General features: G+C 45.7%; 2 protein-coding genes across 5 annotated transcripts in view; one reads left to right on the top strand and one right to left on the bottom strand.

The window, feature by feature from the left end:
• ric8b (RIC8 guanine nucleotide exchange factor B) overlaps nucleotides 1–23,545 on the bottom strand; it is a 470,590-nt gene that overhangs the window by 395,180 nt on the left and 51,865 nt on the right. For 2 of the 4 annotated variants that reach the window (XR_013498701.1, XR_013498700.1), the window contains exon 10: nucleotides 20,928–22,606. Coding sequence is in view for 2 of the 4 variants with exons in the window: in XM_078219593.1 (XP_078075719.1) it covers nucleotides 22,492–22,606 (115 nt within the window). In the remaining 2 variants the exon portion in view is untranslated. Of the gene's footprint in view, nucleotides 1–20,357; nucleotides 22,607–23,545 lie in introns of those variants that run through there. The other 2 variants (XM_078219593.1, XM_078219596.1) reach the window with 1 other exon arrangement.
• LOC144499020 (NAD-dependent protein deacetylase sirtuin-3) lies at nucleotides 1,435–21,985 on the top strand. The gene is made up of 8 exons (XM_078221078.1): nucleotides 1,435–1,452; nucleotides 6,672–6,854; nucleotides 8,167–8,399; nucleotides 9,009–9,109; nucleotides 11,259–11,420; nucleotides 13,762–13,959; nucleotides 18,218–18,305; nucleotides 21,759–21,985. The coding sequence occupies exons 2-8, from the start codon at nucleotides 6,808–6,810 to the stop codon at nucleotides 21,983–21,985; spliced, it is 1,056 nt and encodes a 351-aa protein (XP_078077204.1). The 5' UTR covers nucleotides 1,435–1,452; nucleotides 6,672–6,807.

Raw genomic sequence — 23,545 nt, 5'->3', positions numbered from 1 at the left:
AGTTCTGGCTTTCACCCTGGGAGTCGATTTAGTTAATGCTGTCACACCTGCTCAAACTAACGCTCCCGCCATCCCACATGTTAATGCCACTCTTATTAGACAAGCTCAGTCGTCACAAATGTCAAAGCGTGTCAGAATGAGTAGCATCGACCTTTCACACAACACAAAGCTTTCATTAAGTCTGTCCAAGCCCCTCCCTCAGTCATGTTAATCTGCAGCTCCTTTTGCCTGTTGCCCAGGAGTTTTTCTGCACCAAGTTTCTTATTTCAGTCAGGAAGCCAGCTAATGATGATGTGCCCATCGGCCACTCGTTAACTTCCCCACGGTCCTTCCCTCTGTTGATTTATATTTTGTGCAGTTCCCGTTGGATGGGATTATCTATTGACAACCCTGATCTGAAGTGGTTCAAGAGGTGGAACCCCGGGGACTGCGGGGAGAGTCCTGCAGGCAGGGGGAGGGGGAATCCTGCGGGGATGGGGGGGAATCCCGTGGGGGTGGGGGGGAATCCTGCAGGTGGGGGGAGGGGGAATCCCGCGGGGGTGGGGGGGAATCCTGCAGGTGGGGGGAAAGTTCATGCGGAGGTCTTTCATGGTGACCCCTGCGGGGGTCTTTCATGGTGAAATCTTTTAATATTTTTTGTTCATTTGTGGGACATGGGCGTCGCTGGCTGGTCAGCATTTATTGCCCATCCCTAGTTGCCCTTGAGGGCAGTTGAGAGTCAACCACATTGCTGTGGCTCTGGAGTCACATGTAGGCCAGACCAGGTAAGGATGGCAGATTTCCTTCCCTAAAGGACATTAGTGACCCAGATGGGTTTTTCCCACAATCGACAATGGTTTCATGGTCATCAGTAGATTCTTAATTCCCGATTTATTTTTTATTGAATTCAAATTCCACCATCTGCCGTGGCGGGATTCGAACCCGGGTCCCCAGAACATTAGCTGAGTTTCGGATTAATAATCTCACGATAATACCACTAGGCCATCGCCTCATTGAATACTAATGGACATAAATAGAAATTGCGACAAAGATAGAGTTTTTAATACTTGGAACTTGTCTCATTTTGAAGGGATTTATTTTTGGTGATTGGGGTTTTATTTTTGTTATTTGTTCTGAACAGTTTGAGTTGAATCTTGATGTTGGGGTATAATTTTGCGATTCCTTGGACTTCTCTCTTAATATAAAGTGTTTTGTAACTTCGGGATCTAATTATCCTTGTTTTATCCACATCCATCTAGCTCTCCCCATGGCTTCATCGTGCAGCTCTGCAACAGTCACGGGAAAGGGGACGAAAACTGGGAAAGGAGCAGATCCTGGGAAGCTCTGTACAGGGAAACCAGTCACTGGGATCAGACAGACCAGGCCCCTGGCTGAGGTGAAAGTGAAGACAGCAGAACTGGTGAAAAACATCAGTCGATTAGCGGTCAATGAAAAACCACTTTCTGTAACCAGGTAGGCGAGTCCTCAACAACAAACACCAACAACTTGCATTTGCATAGCGGATTTAATGTAGGACAATGTCCCCAAGAGGGTATTCCAGTGTGTTAGCCATGTCTCAGTTGGTTTTATCCAGGGCAAAGGTGTCTGCAGTAGGCGTTTGGCAGTTTTAACTCAGAGTTACTGAGCTGGAGGCTGAGCTGCAGACACATTAGGGAGGCGGAGAGTTACCTGGAGGTTCTGTACCAGGAGGAAGTCACGCCTCTTGGGTCAGGGTCTTCTGATTTGATCAGCAGTCAGGAACAGGAGAATGTGACTGCGAGTGAGGCTGGCCAGCGGACCCAGAGGGCAGGGAAATGGGAGGCTCAACCTTTACAATTGTTCAACAGGTTTGAGTTTTTATTCAGCTTGTTTGGATGAGAATGGGGGCTGCAGGGTGGATGCACTAATGTCCAGGGCACCAGGGTGCCTGAATATGAAGGGTACAGGATGTGTAGGCAGTACAGGATGTGTAGGAAAAGGTGGAGGGGGTAGCTCTGTGATGGGATTGGCACATTAGAAAGCGATGACCTAAATTCAGGAAACCAGGATGTGGAGACGGTTTGGGTTGAGGCCAGAAATGGTGGAGCCAAAGAGGTTACTTGTGGGAGTGGTGTACTGGAACCCGAACAGTAACCGCATGGTAGGGTGAAGCATAAAAAAAAGAAGTAATTGGAGCTAGTCAAAATAATCATGCAAGATTTTAATCTACACAGGGACTGGAAAAGTCAGACCGGCAAAGGTAGTCAAGGTGAGGAGTTCATTGAGTGTTTCCGGGATAATTTCTTAGAACGGCACGTTCTGGAGCTAACCAGAGAGGGGGCTATACTGGACCTGTCATTGTGCAATGAGGTCACACCACAGGAGGGACAGAAAATCCCACTGCATGTCTTTAAACTGAAACAAGGGCAATTCTGAGAGCGTGAAAACAGAGCGGGCTAAAGTGAACTGGCCAATGAGGGTGAGGCACAGGTCAAACGTGACATTTAAGGGGATATTTCAGAATACACAGAATAGGCACATTCCAATAAGTAAGAAAAGGTCTGTGGTTAACCAGAAAGATTAAAGATAGTATTAAACTTAAAGAAAAAAACATGTCATAGAATCATAGAAACCCCACAGTGTAGAAGGAGGCCATTCGGCCCATCGAGTCTGCACCCAGGTCCTATCCCCATAAACCTACTTATTTACCCTGACACTAAGGGGCAATTTAGCATGGCCAATTCACTGTGGGAGGAAGCCAGAGCACCCCGAGGAAACCCATGCAGACATGGGGAGAATGTGCGGTGTTTGCACAGTCACCCAAGCTGGGAATCGAACCCAGGTTCCTGGCGCTGTGAAGCAGCAGTGCTAACCACTGTGCCACCCATGCCCTTGTGCAAAAATAGGTTGAAGGTCAGAAGAGTGGGACAGGATGTAAGGAACAGTCAAGGGTGGCTAAAAGATTAATGAAGGAAAAATTAGAGGACGAGCCAGAAATATAAAAAATTAAAGTAAGAATTTTTATAAATCTTTAAAGAAGAGATAACAAAATGAGCATTGGTCTGAAGCGATTGAGGCTGGAGAATTGATAATGGGAAGCAAGGAAATGGCCGATGAATTGAACAGATATTTGGTCTTCACTATTGAGGATACAAGTAACATTCCAGAGGCAGCTGTAACCAGGGCATGGTAAGGTGGGAAGAACGTGAGTTCCTTGGGTTTAAACTGGGTAAATTGTTGGACCTGTAGCTGACAAGTCCCCAGGTCCAGATGGACTTCATCCTAGGGTCTTAACTGAAGTAGCGAGTGAGATAGTTAATGCATTGGTTTTAATTTTCCAAAACTCCCAAGATGTGGGGAAGGTCCCATTAGATTGGAGAATCGCAAATGCAACTCCTTTATTCAAAAAGGGAGGGAGACGGAAAGTGGGAAACCACAGGTCAGTTAGCTTAACATCTGCCATTGGGAAAATGTTCAAAACTACTAAAGAAGCTTTAGCAGGACACTTGGATAAGCTCAAGGTTATTGGACAGAGTCAACATGGTATTGCACAAGGGAAATCAGGTTTAACCAATTTATTGGAGTTCTTTGAGGAAGTAACTTATGCTGTGGATGAAGGGGAACCTGTGGATGTACTTAGATTTCCAGAAGGCATTTGATGAAGTGTCACAACAAAGATTGCAAAAAATATAAATTCATGCAATCTCTTCATGCAATTTCATGCGCCTGTCCAGGTCAAAGCACCCTAACCAACATGTCTTTCAGAATGTGAGAGGAAACCGGAGCACCCGGAGGAAACCCACGCAGACACGGGGAGAATGTGCAGATTCCACACAGACAGTGACCCAAGCCGGGAATTGAACTCGGGTCCCTGGCGCTGTGAAGCAGCAGTGCTAACCACTGTGCCACCGCGCCGCACATATTGGCATGGACAGAAAATTGGCTAGCCAATCGGAATGAATGGGTCATTTTCAGATTGCCACGGTGTGGCGAATGGTGGGCCACAGGGATCAGTGCTGAGAGCTCAGCTGTTTACAATTTATATAAATGACTTGATTGAAGGAATGATTGTCAAATTTGCAAGTAGGAAAGTGAGTTATGAAATAGATAGAAAGAGGTTGTAATAAGATATAAAGTGAGTGGACAAACATCTGGCAAATGGAGCATAATGTGGGCAAATGTGAGATTGTCCATTTGGCAGGAAGAATAATAAAGAAGCACGTTATCTCAATGGTGAGAGATTGCAGAGCTCTGAGATACAGAGGGATCTGGGTGTCAGAGGACAGGAATCACAAAATGCTGGTATGCAGGTACAGCAAGTAATTAGGAAAGCGAATAGAATAGTGAGGATAATTTAATACAAACGTAGGGAGATAATGCTTCAGTTGTACAGGTCTCACTGAAGACCACCCCACCACGACAGGTTCCCCGGTGGCGGGGTGGGCAAGCCACGCAAAAGGCGTGGGGAGGCCAGACTTGGAGAACTGTGTACAGTATTGGTCACCTGATTTAAGGGAGGATGGAAATGCATTGGAAGCAGTTCAGAGAAGGGTTACCAGATTAATACCATGATGTTGAGATGCCGGCGTTGGACTGGGGTGGGCACAGTAAGAAGTCTCACAACACCAGGTTAAAGTCCAACAGGTTTGTTTGGAATCACGAGCTTTCGGAGCGCTGCTGCACTCACCCGGTGAAGGAGCAGTGCTCCGAAAGCTCGTGATTCCAAACAAACCTGTTGGACTTTAACCTGGTGTTGTGAGACTTCTTAATGAGACCAATAACAAGAATGGGCGGATTGTCTTATGAGAAAATGAGACCGACTAGGCTTGTATAGAAGAGTCAGAGGTGATGGGTCCCATGTCATGGAGAAGAAGGAATTGCTATCTAGTATCTTGGCCAACATTCCTCCCTCAAATAGCAGGAGCAAACACAGAATGGTTATTCAGCACGCTGTTTGTGGAAGTTTATTGTGTGAAAGCTAACAGCCATGTTGTAACAATAAATCATTGACTGTGAAGTGATTATGAATCACTAAGTGTGTTCATGGGAACATAGGAATTAGGAGAAGGAAAAGGCAAATTCAGCCCTTCGAGCCTGCTCCGCCATTCATTCAGATCATGGCTGATCTCTCCCTGGTCTCCAATCCACCTCCCCACCTGTTCCCCATATCCCTCTTTCCTTTTTTTAAATTAGAAATATATCCATCTCCTCCTTGAAACCATTCAATGATTCAGACTCCACCGCGCGATGGGGCAGCGAGTTCCACAAATTCACCCCCCTCTGCGAGAAGTAGTTCCTCCTCATCTCAGTTTTAAATCTACCGCCTCTCAACCTATACCTGTGACCTCTTGTTCTAGTTTGCCCCACAAGAGGAAACATTTGGTCCACATTTACTTTATCAATCCCTTTTAAAATTTTATATACCTCGATCAGATCCCCTCTCATCCTTCCAAACTCCAGCAAGTGCAAACCCAAACTGTTTAATCTCTCCTCATACGTCAACCCTTTTATCCCCGGAATCAATCTGGTGAACCTCCTCTGAACTGCCTCCAATGTCACCACATCCCTCCTCAAATAAGGAGACCAAAACTGGACACAATACTCCAGATGTGGTCCCACCAACACCCTATACAATTACAACTTGGGTTGTCTTGGGTGCAATTGCACTGAGGATGTAATAAGTTGCTATACGAATGCAGTTGTATATTGCTGAAAAGAGAAGCGTGTTTCCAAAGTTTTTCATCTTGCACTCATCAGGACAAATGCAAGAATATCAAATTTCAAACAAATTTACCACAGCAACCCTGAGTGTGTTAATAGTTATACCAACAAACTGATTTAAGATAGTTAGTCAAGCTCATAATGTGGCTGACTTATGCTTGCTGAAAGTGATATATATTCATACACGGAGACCCGTTCTCTGCAAGTAAAAGGAATAGATTCAAGTCTTTCACTTCTTTTCAATTCCCAGGGAACTCAGCAAGCCTCGGTTCCCCATTGCTTTCTCCATCGCAACACATTGGCCAATCCAGAGTCAACGTGCCAACCAATCAGCAACCTTTCTCCCATAGTATAAATTGTTGTGATGGTTTGAAATTTGGTATTCTTGTGTTTGTCCTGATGAGTGCAAGATGAAAAGCTTCAGCGACATGTTTGTCTTTTCAGCAAGATTCAAGTCATAGATTCAGACAATCCCTACAGTGCAGAAAGAGGCCATTTGGCCCATTGTGTCTGCACCGACAACAATCCCTCCCAGGCCCTATCCCCGTCACTCTCACATTTACCCTGACACTAAGGGGCAATTTAGTGTGGCCAATTAACCTAACCCACACATCTTTGGACTGTGGGAGGAAACTGGAGCACCCAGAGGAAACCCATGCAGACACGGGGGGAACGTGCAGACTCCGCACAGACAGTGACCCGAAGCTGGAATTGAACCTGGGTCCCTGGCGCTGTGAGGCAGCAGTGCTAACCTGTGCCACTGTGCCATCCATGTGCTGCCAAGCGATTGTTTGAAAACAATTGTCTTCTGACCACTTGTTAAAATACAAACTATTGTACAAACAGATGGCAAAGACCACCTGGGGGTGATGTTCAGACAGAACTGAGAATCCATCAGATCTGTGGGTGACGAGGGCAGTACCTTGCTGTTAGCTTTATTGTAAATGTGGTTTTGAACTTTGTGAGTGAACTTCTGTCAATTTGTAATAAAGAGAAAGAAAGAAAAAAACCACCGATTCCCGTCTGAAAAGTCTCCCAGATTCATCGGTCAAGGTTGGCCAGAAGCTGTTGAGCCTCCGCGATATCGCTGCGCAAATTGGGAATGGTGATTACAGGAAGATTGTGGTGATGACCGGAGCGGGAATCAGCACACCCAGTGGGATCCCTGATTTCAGGTGAGTCCAATCGGAGAGACAATATTCGGAAAGGCTGACTCTCTCCGTCAGTGGAATCCTGGAGGGAGCTCAAATATTTCAAAAGCCAGGTGCAATGGAAGCAGTATCTTTCAATAGTATCTTTCAAAATTGGATAAGCACTTGAAGAAGGAATCATTGCAGGTTTCTGGGGCAAGTGCAGCTAATCAGGGAGCTCTTTCAAAGAGCTAGCAGGTTGGAGCTGAATGGCCGTCTTCTCCAGCAACAACTTGGCAGAAGTTTTCTGGCCCTTCTCATCAGTGGATCTTCCAACCTGCTGATGGCAAACCACCCCCCCCCCCCCCCCCCCCGCCCCCCATCGCCATCCAACCCAGTAGTGCATTCCCTGCCGGTGGAAGGTGTGGGACATGTAAAACCCCATAGATATGGGACTGGAAGATCACACCGCTGGCCAATGGCGGGCCACCTCCACCACCGGAAGATACGCCAAGGGTAATGGGGAAAGTCCTGCCCCTGTGTCTACATTGCACCTTCAGCATAAACCATCCAAGTCCCAGGAATTTCCAGTGAAATTTGACGCCGACCTACATGAGATATTGGGGAAGGTGACCAAAAATATGGCCAAAGAGTCTATATGAGGAATATTGCTTACATTGGAACTAATGGAGATAGGATAGCAGTTAAGAATTGTATCTTGTCATGTTTAAGTATTTCAATTGGTAAAAATTAAAGTAGTTCATGTTGTTATCTGTGTTGTTAAATGAAGTTTGTTTTAGTAAAAGCTTCCTAGTGTGTCAATAGAATCACACCTGGAGTGAAACACCTTACCCTCACACTAATGCCAAAATCAAAATAGTTGGGGTCTAGTCTAACTTCATAAAATACCCTGGAGTTTCTGATCTGGTCCCTAATATTTGTTTTGGGATTTTGAAATTTTGGCCCATGTGGTCTGGCCAGTGAGATAGGGCTTCAATTTCCAGAACAGCTACAATGGCAAATGAGAGGGCAAACCAAGAGGGCAATCACTAGGGCTTTTCTACCACTCCAGCGAATTGGAAGAATGATGTTCCTAAGAAGGTTTGGTGCAGGAGCTCAAGTCTTGAGATATTCTCAATTGGTTACCCAGGACTTGGAGCCCAGGAGCAGGGTTGAAAGCGCAATGGACATTATCTTCATGAATACACCTGCTTCCTGGGACACTCATTGAGGTGTTTTATTGCGTGGCTCTGTGTTATGTGACTCACTAGAAGGGGATGCATCTTTAGTGAAAGTGACCACAGTCTTTTACTGCATCCTTAACTCCCCCACCCCCCAACTCTTCCCCCTCAAACAGAACGCCAGGCACTGGGCTGTATGATAATATGAAGCAGTATGACATCCCATACCCTGAGGCCATCTTCGACATTGACTATTTCGTCTGGAATCCAAAGCCATTCTTCTGTCTCGCAAAGAGTCTCTATCCTGGAAACTACAAGCCCAATGACATCCATTACTTCCTGCGACTTCTGCATGACAAGGGTCTCTTACTGCGGTTATATACACAGAACATCGACGGACTGGAGCGAGGTAGGGAGCCTTTTAATTCTCCACAGACAGGTGTAACAATTTGTTTTGTTTGTTCACTAGATGTGGGAGTCACTGGCTAGTCCAGCATTTATTCTCCATCCCTAATTGGCCTCGAAAAGGTGGTGGTGAGTTGTCTTCTTGAACCGCTGCAGTCCCTGTGGTGTAGGTACACCCATAGTGCTGTTAGGGAGGGAATTCCAGGATTTTGAGCCAGCGACAGTAAAGGAACGGCCGATACATTTCCAAGTCAGGATGGTGAGTGGCCATGAAGAGAACATGCAGATGGTGGTGTTCCCAGGTTTCTGTTGCCCTTGTCCTTCTAGAACTTTCTAGGACATTGGTTCATTAAAAGGGCCAGAGCTCCAGCCTTTCCTGTGCATTGGCCCCAGAGTACACCTGATAGTGAGAAGGGGTTCCCCGATGATGACACGATGATGGGAGAAGACATTGATGTAAATTATACTGACTTAGAATAATGTTTCCATTTCAGAATTCGGAATTGCCGGGGGTTGGGGTGCCGGGGGTTGGGGTGCCGGGGGCTGGGGTGCCGGGGGTTGTGGTGCCGGGGGTTGGGGTGCTGGCGGTTAATGTGCCCGTGTTTTTGTGCAGCGGCTGGGATTCCTTCGGAGAAACTGATCGAGGCTCACGGGACTTTTTCTACTGCTTCGTGTTCCTTGTGTAACTCACCATATCCATCAGAAAAAGCGAAGGTAAATGGACAGAGTGGCTGGCGGAGAGTCACTCTGAGCTCTGGAATCCACACGGCCGTGCTCTATAAGCTGTTAGTTATAGCTCAGTGTATTTCTCTCTTTGCTCTGAGCCAGAAATTTGTTGGTTCAAATCCAGACTGACACTTCCTGTGTCGCACTGACAGAATATTTCTCTATTTCCCTCTCTCTCGCTTTCTCTTTTCCTCTCCTGTCTCCCCCATTCTCTCATTCTCTCTTTTTCTCCCTCGTTTTCCCCCTCTTTCGTTTCCCCCTCTCTCGTTTTCCCTCTTCCTCAAAGGATAGAAATCCTGTGGTGAGTAACTCACCTCCTGACTCCGCAAATTCTTTCCACCATCTACAAGGCACAAGTCAGGAGTGTGATGGAACACTCTCCGCTTGCCTGGATGGGTGCATCTCCAACAACAGTCGAGAAACTCGACACCATCCAGGACAAAGTAGCCCATTTGAGTGCTATCTTTTCATCAAACATTCAATCCTCCACCATCAACAAACAGTAGCAGCAGTGTGTACCATCTACAAGGTGCACAGCAGCAAATCACCAAGGCTCCGTAGGCAGCACCTTCCAAACCCACGACCGCTACCATCTAGGACAAGGGCAGCAGACACATGGGAACACCACCACCTGGAGTTCCCCTCCAAGCCACTCACCATCCTGACTTGGAAATATATCTCCATTCCTTCATTGTTGCTGGGTCAGAACCCTGGAATCCCTCCCTAACAGCACTGTGGGTGTACCTACACTACACAGACTGCAACAGTTCAAGAAGACAGCTCACCATCACCTTCTCAAGGGCAACTAGGGATGGACAATAAATGCCGGCCTAGACAGTGACACACATCCCATAAAACAAATTTAATAAAACACATTGGCCAGAACTCTACCATCTCGCTCGCCACAGAATCGGAGCGGGCGAGGGTCCGACAACGGAAATCTCTGTTGATCCCAGACGGGAATTTCCGGTCTTGCCCGAGCGAGGCCTTAAAATCCCGCCCATTGTCTATCACATTAGGTAAAGTGTCAAAGTCATAGAATCCATACAATCCCTACAGTGCAGAAGGCCATTCAGCCCATTGATTCTGCACCAACTCTCCAAAAGAACATCTTACACAGGCCCACTCCCGTGACCCCACTCCCGCCCTAAATGCATAAACTCCCACATTTACCACGGCTAATCCTCCTAATCTACACGTCTTTGGACACCAAGGGGCAACTTAGCATGGCCGATCCACCTAACCAGCACATCTTTGGATTGTGGGAGGAAACTGAAGCACCCGGAGGAAACCCAGGCAGACACGGGGAGAATGTGCAAACTCCACATGGACAGTCACCCGAGGCCGGAATCGAACCCAGGTCCCTGGCACTGTGAGGCAGCAGTGCTAACCACTGGGCCGCCCTAATAGAGTCATCTGAGTTTTACAGCACAGAAATATGCCCTTTGGTCCATAGTGACTGCGTTGGTTCCTTCTCTGAACGGCATCAGGGAACTGGACACACTTTAATAACTTCACTTTCACACTTTGACCTGGTGGCCTTTGAACTCTCGCTCTCTGAGTTCTTGATTCACTGGCCTCAGTCCTGTAACCACTGGTTGTTGCAGCTGTGCTAAAACCTGCTGTCACTCCAAGTTTCACTGAAGGGACAAACTCACGAATGACAAAAGAACTTTAGGAATCATCTATCAGCTCAGTGCTCTGAAATATCTCATGATAAAAATGAAGAATGTCATTAGATTGAGTGCACGGTGGCACAGTGGTTAGCACTGCTGCCTCACACTGCCAGGGACCCGGGTTCAAATCCCGGCTTGGGTCACTGTCTGTGTGGAGTCTGCACATTCTCCCCGTGTCTGCGTGGGTTTCCTCCGGGTGCTCCGGTTTCCTCCCACAGTCTGAAAGACGTGCTGGTTAGGGTGCATTGGCCATGCTAAATTCTCCCTGTGTACCCGAACAAGCGCCGGAATGTGGCGACTAGGGGATTTTCACAGTAACTTCATTGCAGTGTTAATGTAAGCCTACTTGTGACTAATAAATAAATGTTAAAAATCGCTGTAGCTCAGTTATCGCGCTGAACACTGTGCGAAAGTTCACATGGCCATGTTGTTGTTGCTGCTACAACATGTTTCTCTTCCAGGCGGCAATTCTACAGGACGAAATTCCAAGATGCGAAACTTGTTTGGGAATTGTGAAGCCAGACGTTGCATTTTTCGGGGAAAGTCTCCCGAAAGATTTCTACTCATACAGAAAGGAATTTAAACAGAGTGACTTGCTGATTGTAATGGGAACATCATTGGAGGTAGAGATTCCTGCTTCTATTGTACTGTTCAGCTGGTAGTAGTAGAGGCGGGTACAATTTTGTCTTTTAAAAAGCATTTAGACAGTTACATGAGTAAGATGGCTATAGCGGGATATGGGCCAAATGCAGGCAATTGGGAACAGCTTAGGGGTTTAAAAAAAAGGGCGGCATGGACAAGTTGGGCCGAAGGGCCTGTTTCCATGCTGTAAACCTCTATGACTCTATGGTCATTTCTGTGCAATAACCGGAAGGGTGTGTGAGTGTGTGTCCCCCTGCAAACCCTGGGAAATCAGAATGGAAAAAGGCCATTCAGCCCATCTTGTGCCCTATCTCAGCTCCGTCTGCAGATTAGCAGGTGATGTAGGTCTGGATTTCCTCATGTGTGGGTTAAAATTAGGTGAATTCTGAGGCTGCCAGCCTCATTACCATGCCTTGAAGGAGATGGTGGCATAGTGGTAATGTCCCTGGACTAGTAATCCAGAGGCCTAGGTTAATGCTCTGAGGACGTAGGTTCAAATCCCACCATGGTAGCTGGTGGAATTTAAGTTGAATTAAATCTGCAATACAAGATAGTCTCAGTGATGGTGACCATGAAACTAAACCCACATGGTTCGCTAATGTCCTTTAGGGAAGGAAATCTGCTGTCCTTACCCGGTCTGGCCTACATGTGACGCAGAGCTACAGCAATGTGGGAAATTCTTAACTGCATAGACACACACAGAGAGATCTGGGAGTACCGGTCCACAGATCCTTATAAGTGGCAGCACTGGTGGAAAAGGTGGTGAAGAAAGCATATGGCACGCCTGCCTTCATCGGCTGGGGCATCGAGTATAAAAGTGGGCGAATTATGTTAGAGTCGAATAAAACGTTGGTTCGGCCACATTTGGAATACTGTGTCCAATTCTGGTCACCACACTACCAGAAGGACCTGGAGGCTTTGGAGAGAGTGCAGAAAAGGTTTACCAGGATGTTGCCTGGTATGGAGGGTATTAGCTATGAGGAGAGATTGAATAAACTGGGATTGTTCTCTCTGGAAAGACAGAGGCTGAGGGGCGACTTGATAGGAAGTTTATTAAATTATGTGAGGTATTGATAGGGTGAACAGTTGGAAACTTTTTCAGGGCAGAAATGACAATTACAAGGGGGCACAAGTTCAAGGTGAGGGGGGAAAGGTTCAGTGGAGATGTGCGGGGGAAGTTTTTTACACAGAGGGTGGTGGGGGCCTGGAATGCACTGCCAAGTGAGGTGGTTGAGGCAGACGCATTAGCGACATTTAAGACTTATCTGGATAAACACATGAACAGACGGGGAATAGAGGGATATAGGCAGTTGGTCTAGACAGGTAAATGTGATCGGTGCAAACTTGGAGGGCCGAAGGGCCTGTTCCTGTGCTGTACTGCTCTTTGCCCCTCTGAAATGGCCTGACAAATCACTCAGTTCAAGGGCAATTAGGGATAGGCAACAAATGCTGGGTTTAGGGATGCCCACATCCCATTAGTGAATAAAATAAAATTTAAATTGCCAACATGCCTTCGAGAAGCAGCTTAGTAGCCCAATCCTGGTGAAACCATCATGGGACAGGTGGCGGGGAGGGGGGAGCAGAGATTAGATTGTGTAAAATGTTAACATCTGACTTGACCCCAAGTTTGCGTGTTCTTGCGTGCCGTTGTCCAGCCCTGCTGGATTTATTCTGAGTTTTTGGTAATCTGGGAATGCAAAATACACGAACCATTAACAATGGCAGCATGGGTTAAAAGAAGTATGGAAATGTAAGGAAGCCGTTTGAAAGTTGAACTGAACCTTGGTTAAACCACATGGACAATTCTGGAAACCATATTGTAAAAAAGAGAGGTGCTGGAGAAGGAGCGAAACAAAAATCTTTTCCGAGGATGATAACAGGAGGCAGAGGTTTGATTTTTATTTTCTCAGAAGAGATTGCAGAACCTGTATCCTTTTTCTCTTGACCCAAGAGAGGTATTTAAAATTCTGAAAGGGCTTGGATAGAATAGATACAGAGAGAATGTGGGGAAGAGCATGACTGGGGAAGGTCAATATAAGATAGTCACCAAGAAATCCAGTCGGGAATTCAGAAGAAACTTTTTCATCCATAGCGTGGGAACTGGTGACCACAGGGAGTGGCTGAAGCAATTCACACAGATATATTTAAGGGAAGGGTTAGCATATAACTGGGGAGGGAATCGAGGCTTAGACTGATATGGATGAGGAAAGATTGGAGGCTTGAATGGAGGACAAACGATAGCATTGACTGGCTGGACCGAATGGCCTGTTTCTGTGCTGCATGCTCTATGTAATCTTACGCACCTTCCATTCCTGAATGCAGATTGAACCCTTTGCGAGCATTGTGAATTCTGTGCAGCCTCACATACCTCGCCTGCTCCTGAACCGGAATGCCGTTGGCCCCTTTAAACAAATTCCTCTGAAGCGAACAGATGTGCGAAAATTAGGCGACTTGATCGACAGCGTGCGACTGTTGGTGAAACTTGTGGGATGGATCACTGACCTGGATGAACTGATCAAGGTGGGTGCTTGTGGAAAGGTCTCATCGATGTCAATTCAAATCTGCAATATCTCCTGTATTTCTGGATACCTTTGCAAATCTATTACACTCCTGACATTATCTGGCACAATGGTTAGCACTGCTACCTCTCAACGCCAGGGACCCAGGTTTGATTCCCGGCTTGGGTCACTGTGTGGAGTTTGCATGTTCTCCCCGTGTCTGCGTGGGTTTCCTCTGGGTACTCCGGTTTCCTCCCACAGTCGAAAGATGTGTGGGTTAGGTGCACTGGCCATGCTAAATTGCCTCTTTAATGTCCCAGACTGTGTAGGTTAGGGGGGGTCAATGGGGTCGATACACAGGGTTACGGGAATCGGGCCCGAGTAAGATGCTCTGTCAAAGCAGACTTGATGATTGGCCTAAATGCTAGAGTAGATGTTGCGACAGATATTGTGACTAAACTCTTTGTCAGAGAGACCGGAGTAAAGTAGCTCATGGAAGGAATTCCAAGACCCAGGCAGCTGAAGTCACAGCCACTAATGGGGTTCCAATCAAAATTGGAGGAGTGCAGAGATCACACAGAGTTTAAGCTGGAGGAGGTTACAGAGGTGAGGAGGAGGGAGGTTTCAGAACCGGGATGAAAAATGTCCAAATGAGCCTTCATTGGAATGAGGAGGAAATGGTGGTGAGATAGCACATAGAAACATTGAAGATAGGAGCTGGAGGAGGCCATTCGGCCCTTCGAGCCTGCTCCACCATTCATCACAATCATGGCTGATTGTCCAACTCAATAGCCTCATCCTGCTTTCCCCCCATAACCTTTGATCCCATTCACCCCAATTTGATCCCATTTGGCTGGAGGTGAGCGAGCACGGCGATTGGCCGGAGGTGAGGGAGGGCGGCGATTGGCCGGAGGTGAGGGAGGGCGGCGATTGGCCGGAGGTGAGGGAGGGCGGCGATTGGCCGGAGGTGAGGGAGGGCGGCGATTGGCTGGAGGTGAGGGAGGGTGGCGATTGGCCAGAAGTGAGGGAGGGTGGTGATTGGCCGGAGGCGAGGGAGGGCAGTGATTGGCTGGAGGTGAGGGAGGGTGGTGATTGGCCAGAGGTGAGGAGGTCAGCGATTGGCCAGAGGTGAATGGGGGGGGTGGGTGTGTGGCGATTGGCCGGAGGTAGGGAGGGTGGCGATTGGCCAGAGGTGAGGGAGGGCGATGTTTGGCTGGAGGTGAGGTAGCGTGGTGATTGGCTGGAGATGAGGGAGCGTGTGATTGGCTGGAGGTGAGGGAGGGTGGTGATTGGCTGGAGGTGAGGGAGGGTGGTGATTGGCTGGAGGTGAGGGAGCGTGGTGATTGGCTGGAGGTGAGGGAGCGTGGTGATTGGCTGAGCAGCTTTTTGTAACACCTGTTTGGCAGTATTTGTACTTCTCAGTTAAAGATCTGATTAACGTTGTGGTGAGATTAGCCTTTCAGGAACCTACTTCCAGATGTGGCTGCAAGTGCCTTTGTGTCCTGTAATAAACCACCTGACCTATTCACATGTATCGCAGGGTGAAACTGGTGCTCCTGTGTAGAACAGAGCTGACCCAGGATTCCAGGCTACCCTGAGCTAAACAAACATCTGCTGTGGACCAGGCCACCCATTTCTGCCCAAGTGGCATCCAGACTCTACACGGGACCAGGTAGAAATGCCCAGGGGCAGAACTGTACTGCATCAAGAAGCTCATCCACTAACATCACCAAGCACTGTTGCATTTAGAGCAGCTCTGGAGAGAGCTCTCCTACATCAGGAACATCTGAATCGGAGACTGAATGAAGTTTTACCACCTGGGCTGTTGACAAAAGCAACTTTCAACAGGCAAGGTGGTCGATGAGGTATTCATTCTAACCACACTTTGATGTGATGTACGGTGTAGAGATCACACCAAGTTTTCTCAACGCGATTCTCACCTTCATGTTTTCTCAATGTCTTCAGCACTGTAGGAATGGCATTGTCCACTATTGACATGAAGTGTTTTAATGAGTTGTTCATTTTAAATTTTAATGTACAATTTATTTCTGAAACTCTGCAGTACGTTTGATAGTAAACTGATGAATATTGGACAAATAATACAGTTTAGCTCTGAAATTAACTGCACCAAATTGTGAAAAGGTATTTTTATAATTTTGCGCAAATTGTGAATCTATTTTAACTTAATAAAATTATTTTTACAAATGTAGTATGTAATCTATTGTTTTGAGAGGCATCAATCTTCACGTTTTTAGGTGTCCAGATCACCAGCATCCTGTCCTGGTCTCCCCCCCCCATGCCAACACTATAGTTAAGAAAGCCCCACCAACTTCCTTTCTGCCACCCACCTACTTTCTCAGAAGACTAAGGAAATTTGGCATATCAGCTACGACTATCACCAACTTTTATAGATGCACCATATCACAGCTTGGTGTGGCTCCTGCTCTGCCCAAGACCGCAAGGAACTACAAAAGGTCGTGAATGTAGCCCAATCCATCACGCCAACCAGCCTCCCATCCATTGACTCTATCTACACTTCCTGCTGCCTCGGCAAAGCAGCCAGCATAATTAAGGACCCCACGTACCCCGGACATTCTCTTCCACCTTCTTCCGTCGGGAAAAAGGTACGGAAGTCTGAGGTCACGTACCAATCGACTCGAGAACAGTTTCTTCCCTGTTGCTGTCAGACTTTTGAATGGACTTACCTTGCATTAAGTTGATCTTTCTCTACACCCTAGCTATGACTGTAACACTACTTTCTGCACTCTCTTGTTTCCTTCTCTATGAACGGTATGTTTTGTCTGTATAGCACGCAAGAAACAATACTTTTCACTATGTTAATACATGTGACAATAATAAATCAAATCAAATCAGGGGGACTAGCTAGGGTAAATGCGTGGGGTTATGGGGATTGGACCTGGGTGGAATTGTTGTCAGTGCAGACTCAATGGGCTGAATGGCCTCCTTCTGCACTGTAGGGATTTTATGATTCTAAGGTGATTAATGGATTAGACTGAAACTATATTCAATGTGAGTCCAGAGTAATCGGGCCATAGCCTCAAAATTGGAGTTGGGTTGTTCAGGAGTGAAAGTAGGGGGAACTTCTTCACACGATGGGTGGTGGAAATCTGGTAAACTTTCTCCAAAGTGCTGGGGCTAGGGGTGAACTGAAAATGTCAAAACTGTGGGTACAAATGTTGAGGTGGGTCGATGAAGTGGAGAGACAAATCCAGGATGATCTGATTGCAACAGTGGAACAGCCTCCAGGAACTGATTGGGAAAGTCATCGGAAAAGAACCAGAAGATTGGTCCATTTAATCTTCAAACACAGAAGTGTAACAAGTATGAGGGAAGCGAGTTAGAATGTGACCTGTGTTGTTGCTGTTTTAATCCACATGCAACGAACTTAGCAGAAAGAACTTGAAATAATTATGTTTCATCCAAATGAAATTCAGAACCACTTACTCCCTCTGACTTATCTTTAGATCTGTTCATATAAAACTCTGATAATACACCATTCAGTGGCACAGTGGTTAGCACTGCTGCCTCACAACGTCAGGGACCCGGGTTCGATTCCTGGCTTGGGTCACTATCTGTGTGGAGTCTGCACGTTCTCCCCGTGTCTGTGTGGGTTTCCTCCGGGTGCTCCGGTTTCCTCCCACAGTCCGAAATATCTGCTGGTTAGGTGCATTGACCATGCTAAATACCCTCAGTGTACCCGAACAGGCGCCAGTGTGTGGTGACCAGGGGATTTTCACAGTAACTTGATTGCAGTGTTAATGTAAGCCTACTTGTGACACTAATAAATAAACTTTAAACTCAGTTATCACAATACACACCATTTACTCAGACCAGTATTGTAACACCACAATTCCTCCTCTTCCTTAGTTCATTAAAAATCATTCAGAGGATGAGTATCCCTGGTAAGACCAGCATTTATTTCTCACCCCTAGTTACCTTTGAGAAGGTGGTGGTGAGCTGCCATCTTGAACCACTGCAGTTTGTGCCTTTAAGTTGATTTACTTTAAACCTTTGACCTAGCGGCAGTGAATAATGTGAAAGTGCTCATATTCTACACTCTCGTTTCCTTCTCTATGAACGGTATGCTCTGTCTGTATAGCCCGCAAGAAACAATACTTTTCACTGTATGCTAATACATGTGACAATAATAAATCAAGTCAAAATATAGTTCCAAGTCAGGAATTATATGCGAATATATGTAATGGAGGGGACTTGCAGGTGGTGGTGTTCTCATGTCCCTGCTGTCTTTATCCTTCTAGGTGGTCACAGGTTTGAAGTTCAGTCAAAAGGGTCGTTACACATTGCTGCAGGGCATTTTGTTGATGGTACACATGGCTGTCACCGTGCGTAAGTGGTGGAGGAAATGAATGTTGAAGGTGGTGGATGGGGTGCCAATCACGTGTGCCACTTTGTCCTGGGTGGTGCCGAGCTTCTTGAGTGTTGTTGGAGCTGCACCCATCCAGGCAAGTGGGGAGCATTCCATCACACTCCTGACTTGTTGATGTGCTCAGACTTTGGGGAGTCAGGAGGTGAGTGACTTGCTGCAGGATTCCAGCCTCTTACTCTGGCTGCAAGGGCAGGCCAATGTATGGTTGGGTCCAGTTCAGTTCTGGTCACTGGTAACCATCAGAATGTTGATAGTGGAGGAGACAGTGATAGCAATGCCACTGAATGTCAAGGGGAGAGTGTTAGGATATATTTTGTTGGAGATACACATGGCCTACCAGATCTTGTTGCATTTGGACTTGGACTGCTTCAGTATCTGAGTTACGAATGGTGCTGAACATCATTGGCGTACATTCCCACTTCTGACCTTATGATGGACGGAAGATCATTGATGAAGCAGCTGAAGATGGTTGGGTCTTCTGTGATGCTATTGTGCCTTTAAGAAATGTATTTTAATCTTGTTTCTCTACAATTATTTTTAAAAAGAGGGTCTGGCTTTTTGTGTTGGTTGCTGAGCTGTCTGAACCGATGTCCTTTTGTTGCCGTCAGAGTCATAATAGGCTTCTTATTTATTTTTAATCTGAGCCTAATGCACTCTCCTGGAGTTTACAACCTTTTAGCTTTATGACTGTTTGGTAGGTCTGGTGCTTTGGACATAGGGAAATCCAGAGTTACTTTCCGTTTTAGTTAGAAGCTGTCGGACTCCAGACTGCAAAAGGTGTGTTTGTCTCTCTCCCGGGTATTGGAAATTCTGCTGATCAGTTAGAACATAAGAACATAAGAAATAGGAGCAGGAGTAGGCCATTTAGCCCCTCGAGCCTGCCCCGCCATTCAATAAGATCATGGCTGATCTGAAGTGGATCAGTTCCACTTACCCACCTGCTCCCCATAACCCCTAATTCCCTTACCGATCAGGAATCCATCTATCCGTGATTTAAACATATTCAACGAGGTAGCCTCCACCACTTCAGTGGGCAGAGAATTCCAGAGATTCACCACCCTCAGAGAAGAAGTTCCTCCTCAACTCTGTCCTAAACCGACCCCCCTTTATTTTGAGGCTGTGCCCTCTAGTTCCCTTTCCTAGTGGAAAGAATCTCTCCATCTCTACCCTATCCAGCCCCTTCATTATCTTATAGGTCTCTATAAGATCCCCCCTCAGCCCTCTAAATTCCAACGAATACAAACCCAATCTGCTCAGTCTCTCCTCATAATCAACACCCCTCATCTCTGGTATCAACCTGGTGAACCTTCTCTGCACTCCCTCCAAGGCCAATATATCCTTCCGCAAATAAGGGGACCAATACTGCACACAGTATTCCAGCTGCGGCCTCACCAATGGAAGCATTCTTTGCCTCTCTGGAGTGAAACATTTGCTGTCAGTAGTTTGCTGGCCAGCAGTGGCTCTCTCTTCTACCTTGGTGTGCTGGGAGCTCCAGGACAGGGAAGTCAGAGTTTCAATTCTCCATCCAAAGGACTCATTCATAGCAGGTGTTGCAAAAGCTGCAAGCAGCACGTGAGCATTCTTATTTTCTGTGCTAAACCTGGGACGGGTGTTTGTTTATAAGGTAGTTTGTTTTGGTTGGAACAGTACTTTGAGCTGTTAAGGTTTATACAATATCATGGTTGCTTTTTTTCTTGTTTGTAATTGGTAAAAGTTTTTGCTAATTTTCAGTGTTAACTGTATTCTTAAATAAACTTTGATAAAAGTTCCCTAGTGGATCATTTGAATCATACCTGGAGAGAAACACATTTTTATGCTCACCCAAGCCAAAATTCAAAATGCAAAACTTATGATCTAGACTGACTTCATAAAACATCTTGGAGTTTCTGACCTGGATTCTAATACGAGGACAACCTCCTGTAAATTGGACAATCTTGATGGTGCATCTTTTAACACACACAGGCTTGAGAAATTAGAAAAAGCTCTGAAAAAAGAACAACACAGCATATTTTGCTTAGAGATTTAATGTAGATATAAATCATGGGAGTGACAGTACAGGTGGTGTCCATTCAATCTATCAAGCCTGGGCCACTGTTCAGCTGAAGCCAAAGCCTCCATTGGACTGAGATATATTTCAGTTATCACTACTAACATGATACAGGGTGCAAATTTGTGAAGTACTGAAGGAAGGCAGATTCTCAAACCTCTCTTCCAATCACTAAAACCTATAAAAGTATTGAAAGTTTCACAGATGCAAGTTTTCTATCAACACTTGTTGTAGTTTCCACCAGAATAAAAGATCGACTTCAGATACTGACGATTAAAAACCGGCCAGTGATTAAAGCTGAACTTGTGGTGCTGATCTGGCAGTAAGCCTTCCTGAAAGAGTGTCAGCCTAAGCTGATTATATTCAAACAGATCAGAAACTGTAGTGGCTACTATAGAGTCATCACCAGGGTACACCAAAGAGAATTCATAGAATCATAGAATCCCTACAGCGCAGGAGGAGGCCATTTGGCCCATTGAGTCTGCACTGACCAGAATCCCACTCAGGCCCTATCCCCATAACCCCACACATTTACCCTCTAATCCCCTGACACTAGGGTCAATTTAGCGCGGCCAATCAACCTAACCTGCATATCTTTGGACTGGTTAATGCTCAGGAGGTAAGAAGCCATTTTTCTCCCTTTCAGTTACAAGATAATGAGAAATCTGATTATCCCACCTTTAAAACATTAAAAATCAGGGCAAGTTTTTAAATTCCAGAATTTATAAATAACCCAACTCAAACAATAGGATCACGTTTCCCATTTCCAATTCGGGCTGTTAAAAGTTAAAGTTTGAGCTTTGTTTAAACCATTGCCTGATATAAGTTTGCACACATGCAATAAACTCTGCTGGATGCGCATTTGATAGAATATATCTATTTCTCAAACCTGCAAACTCTGAAACACACTATTTAATCAATTCTATTTAACTAGTACAGAATTTGAATACTGCTTTTTGTCTCGCACTCATCAGGACAAACACAAGGATGCCAAATTTCAAATGATCACAATTTATACTACAGGAGAAGAGGGTGCTGGCAAATCAACTCTGGCCATGCCGTTATGTAGAAAGGAACAGGGAACTACAGGTTCCCCAAACTCCCTTTCTGCTGCATTGCAAACAGCTTCTGTGATATTCCATTATATTTAATTAAATTTAAGTTCCTTCCTCACTGAAGGCAAGACAGAGATCAGATTAAAGCTTTAGCCAGACTAGTACAATTTGGATCACAAGGAGGCATCAACCCATTGCTCAGCATCACACTGCGTTGCTGTGTTCTTTCCACTCATTTTTATAATTGATACTAAACTAGATCTTTCCTCCTGCCACTAATTTTGAATCCTCTGGTCTCATTTCTTTTCAAGAAAGCATCACGATGTTTTGGGGAACAGAGCATTCTTGGTGTCCTGACCAACATTATCTACAACAGCAGCAGCAAAAACAGATCAACTGGTCCTTCGTGTTAGTTGTGGGACCCCGCAGTGCACAAAATGGCTGTTTTGTTTACCTACATAACGGCAGTGACTACATTTCAGGAATAAAGAACTGGTTGCGACATGCTTTGAAGTACCCTGAAAATGCAAGTTTTTAAGATTTAGATGTTCTTGGAAATAATTTCAATATGCTGGATAATTTAAATATACAAAGTGAAGCATGATTCTGTACAGTGTTAATTCTGGAGCAGTCACTTCACCCCCTCTGGCACGAGGCACTGATTCTGTTCTGCTCATATTGCTTCCCGGCAGAAATCGATCCAGAATGGCATTCCTCTCATTCCAATTCCAGTGCCAGCCTGGGAATGTACTTGCTGGGCAGTGTGCACTGTTCATGCTGTCAGCGATGGAACTGGACGACATTGGAAATCGAATATTGTCTGTCTGGCTTTACAAACAACGGTATAAACACAGTGAAAAAGAAATAGGTAGAAAATGTCCTCTCTGCGGGTAAGAGCTGTGTTTCTGTACATACAGCATTAAAGAGGTGACTGAATGCGTTACCCATGCTCCATGCTGGAAACCATTTATTTTTCTGCCAAACACGTCCTGTGAAAGTAATTAAATAAAGGTAGAGTTTGGAAAAGGGATATCAGGTACACCGCTAGATATTCTCCTCAGAATCGGAGTCGTGATCACTGGTGTACTCATTGGCTACTTCCTCCAATGGGCCCATTGTGCCGTCTGGCTTAACTCTCATTGGCTTAATGATCTGCTCCCTGTAAAATAAAAGAGTTAATTTCCATGAGTGGGTTCCTGACTGGTGGCTGGTGCTTACCAAAAGCTTAGGGCAGAAATAAAAGCCAAAATATCCTCAAAACAAGTCTTCATTCCAAGAGTCTCATTAGACCCACTAAGCCAATTAAGTAATGAATGGAAAGTCAAATCCTAATGAACAGGATGCAGTGCTATTGTTTCGGATAATTCACCGCCCCCACGCTCCTGGCCTTACACAACCTGCTGCCCCAGTGTGCCCACCCCTCAAGTATCTGCGACTAACCCAATTATTAAATGCTCCCTCGCAAGTACATTTGTTTAATTTCAGCAAATCGAGTGATGACATCCTCCAGAATGCATTCCCTGTAAACTCGAGTGATGTTTAAGTGTTTGCTAGCTGACTCTGGCAAGCTCCATCGCACACCGTCATTGTTCGGGAGAGTTTAATTGTAAAATTGTCAGTCAGTTTAATCTCTTCAGAGGAACGTTTTATACCTCTTCACAGTTAATCCAATTACATCTATCCTGTGTTCTGCCTTAAAGATTAAACATTAATTAAAAACATTAGCTGTTTGTGCACAAATACAACAAAAAGCATCCAATAAAACTTTTAATGCACATACGTTTATGCTTCAGTCTTCACTCAATCTTGTGAATTTAAGGTGTTTTTTAAATTCTTTCATAGATTGTAGGCATTTCCTTTAAGGACATCTTTTTAATGCCCATCCTTAATTGAGAAGGTGGTGATGAGCTAGCTGCCTTCTTAAACAGCTGCAGTCCATCTGGTCTAGATACACCCACGGTACTGTTTCGGAGGGAGTTCTTGGATTTTGACCCAGTGACAGTGAAGGAACGGTGATATATTTCCAAGTCAGGATGGTGAGTGGCTTGGAGGGGAACTTGCATGTAGTTGTGCTCCCATATATCCGCTGTCCTTGTTC

This window comes from Mustelus asterias, chromosome 9 (genome assembly GCF_964213995.1).
Source record: "Mustelus asterias chromosome 9, sMusAst1.hap1.1, whole genome shotgun sequence".
Classification (NCBI taxonomy): domain Eukaryota; kingdom Metazoa; phylum Chordata; class Chondrichthyes; order Carcharhiniformes; family Triakidae; genus Mustelus; species Mustelus asterias.
The sequence above is the reverse complement of the archived record's forward strand: the minus strand, read 5'-3'. Positions and strand labels throughout refer to the sequence as shown.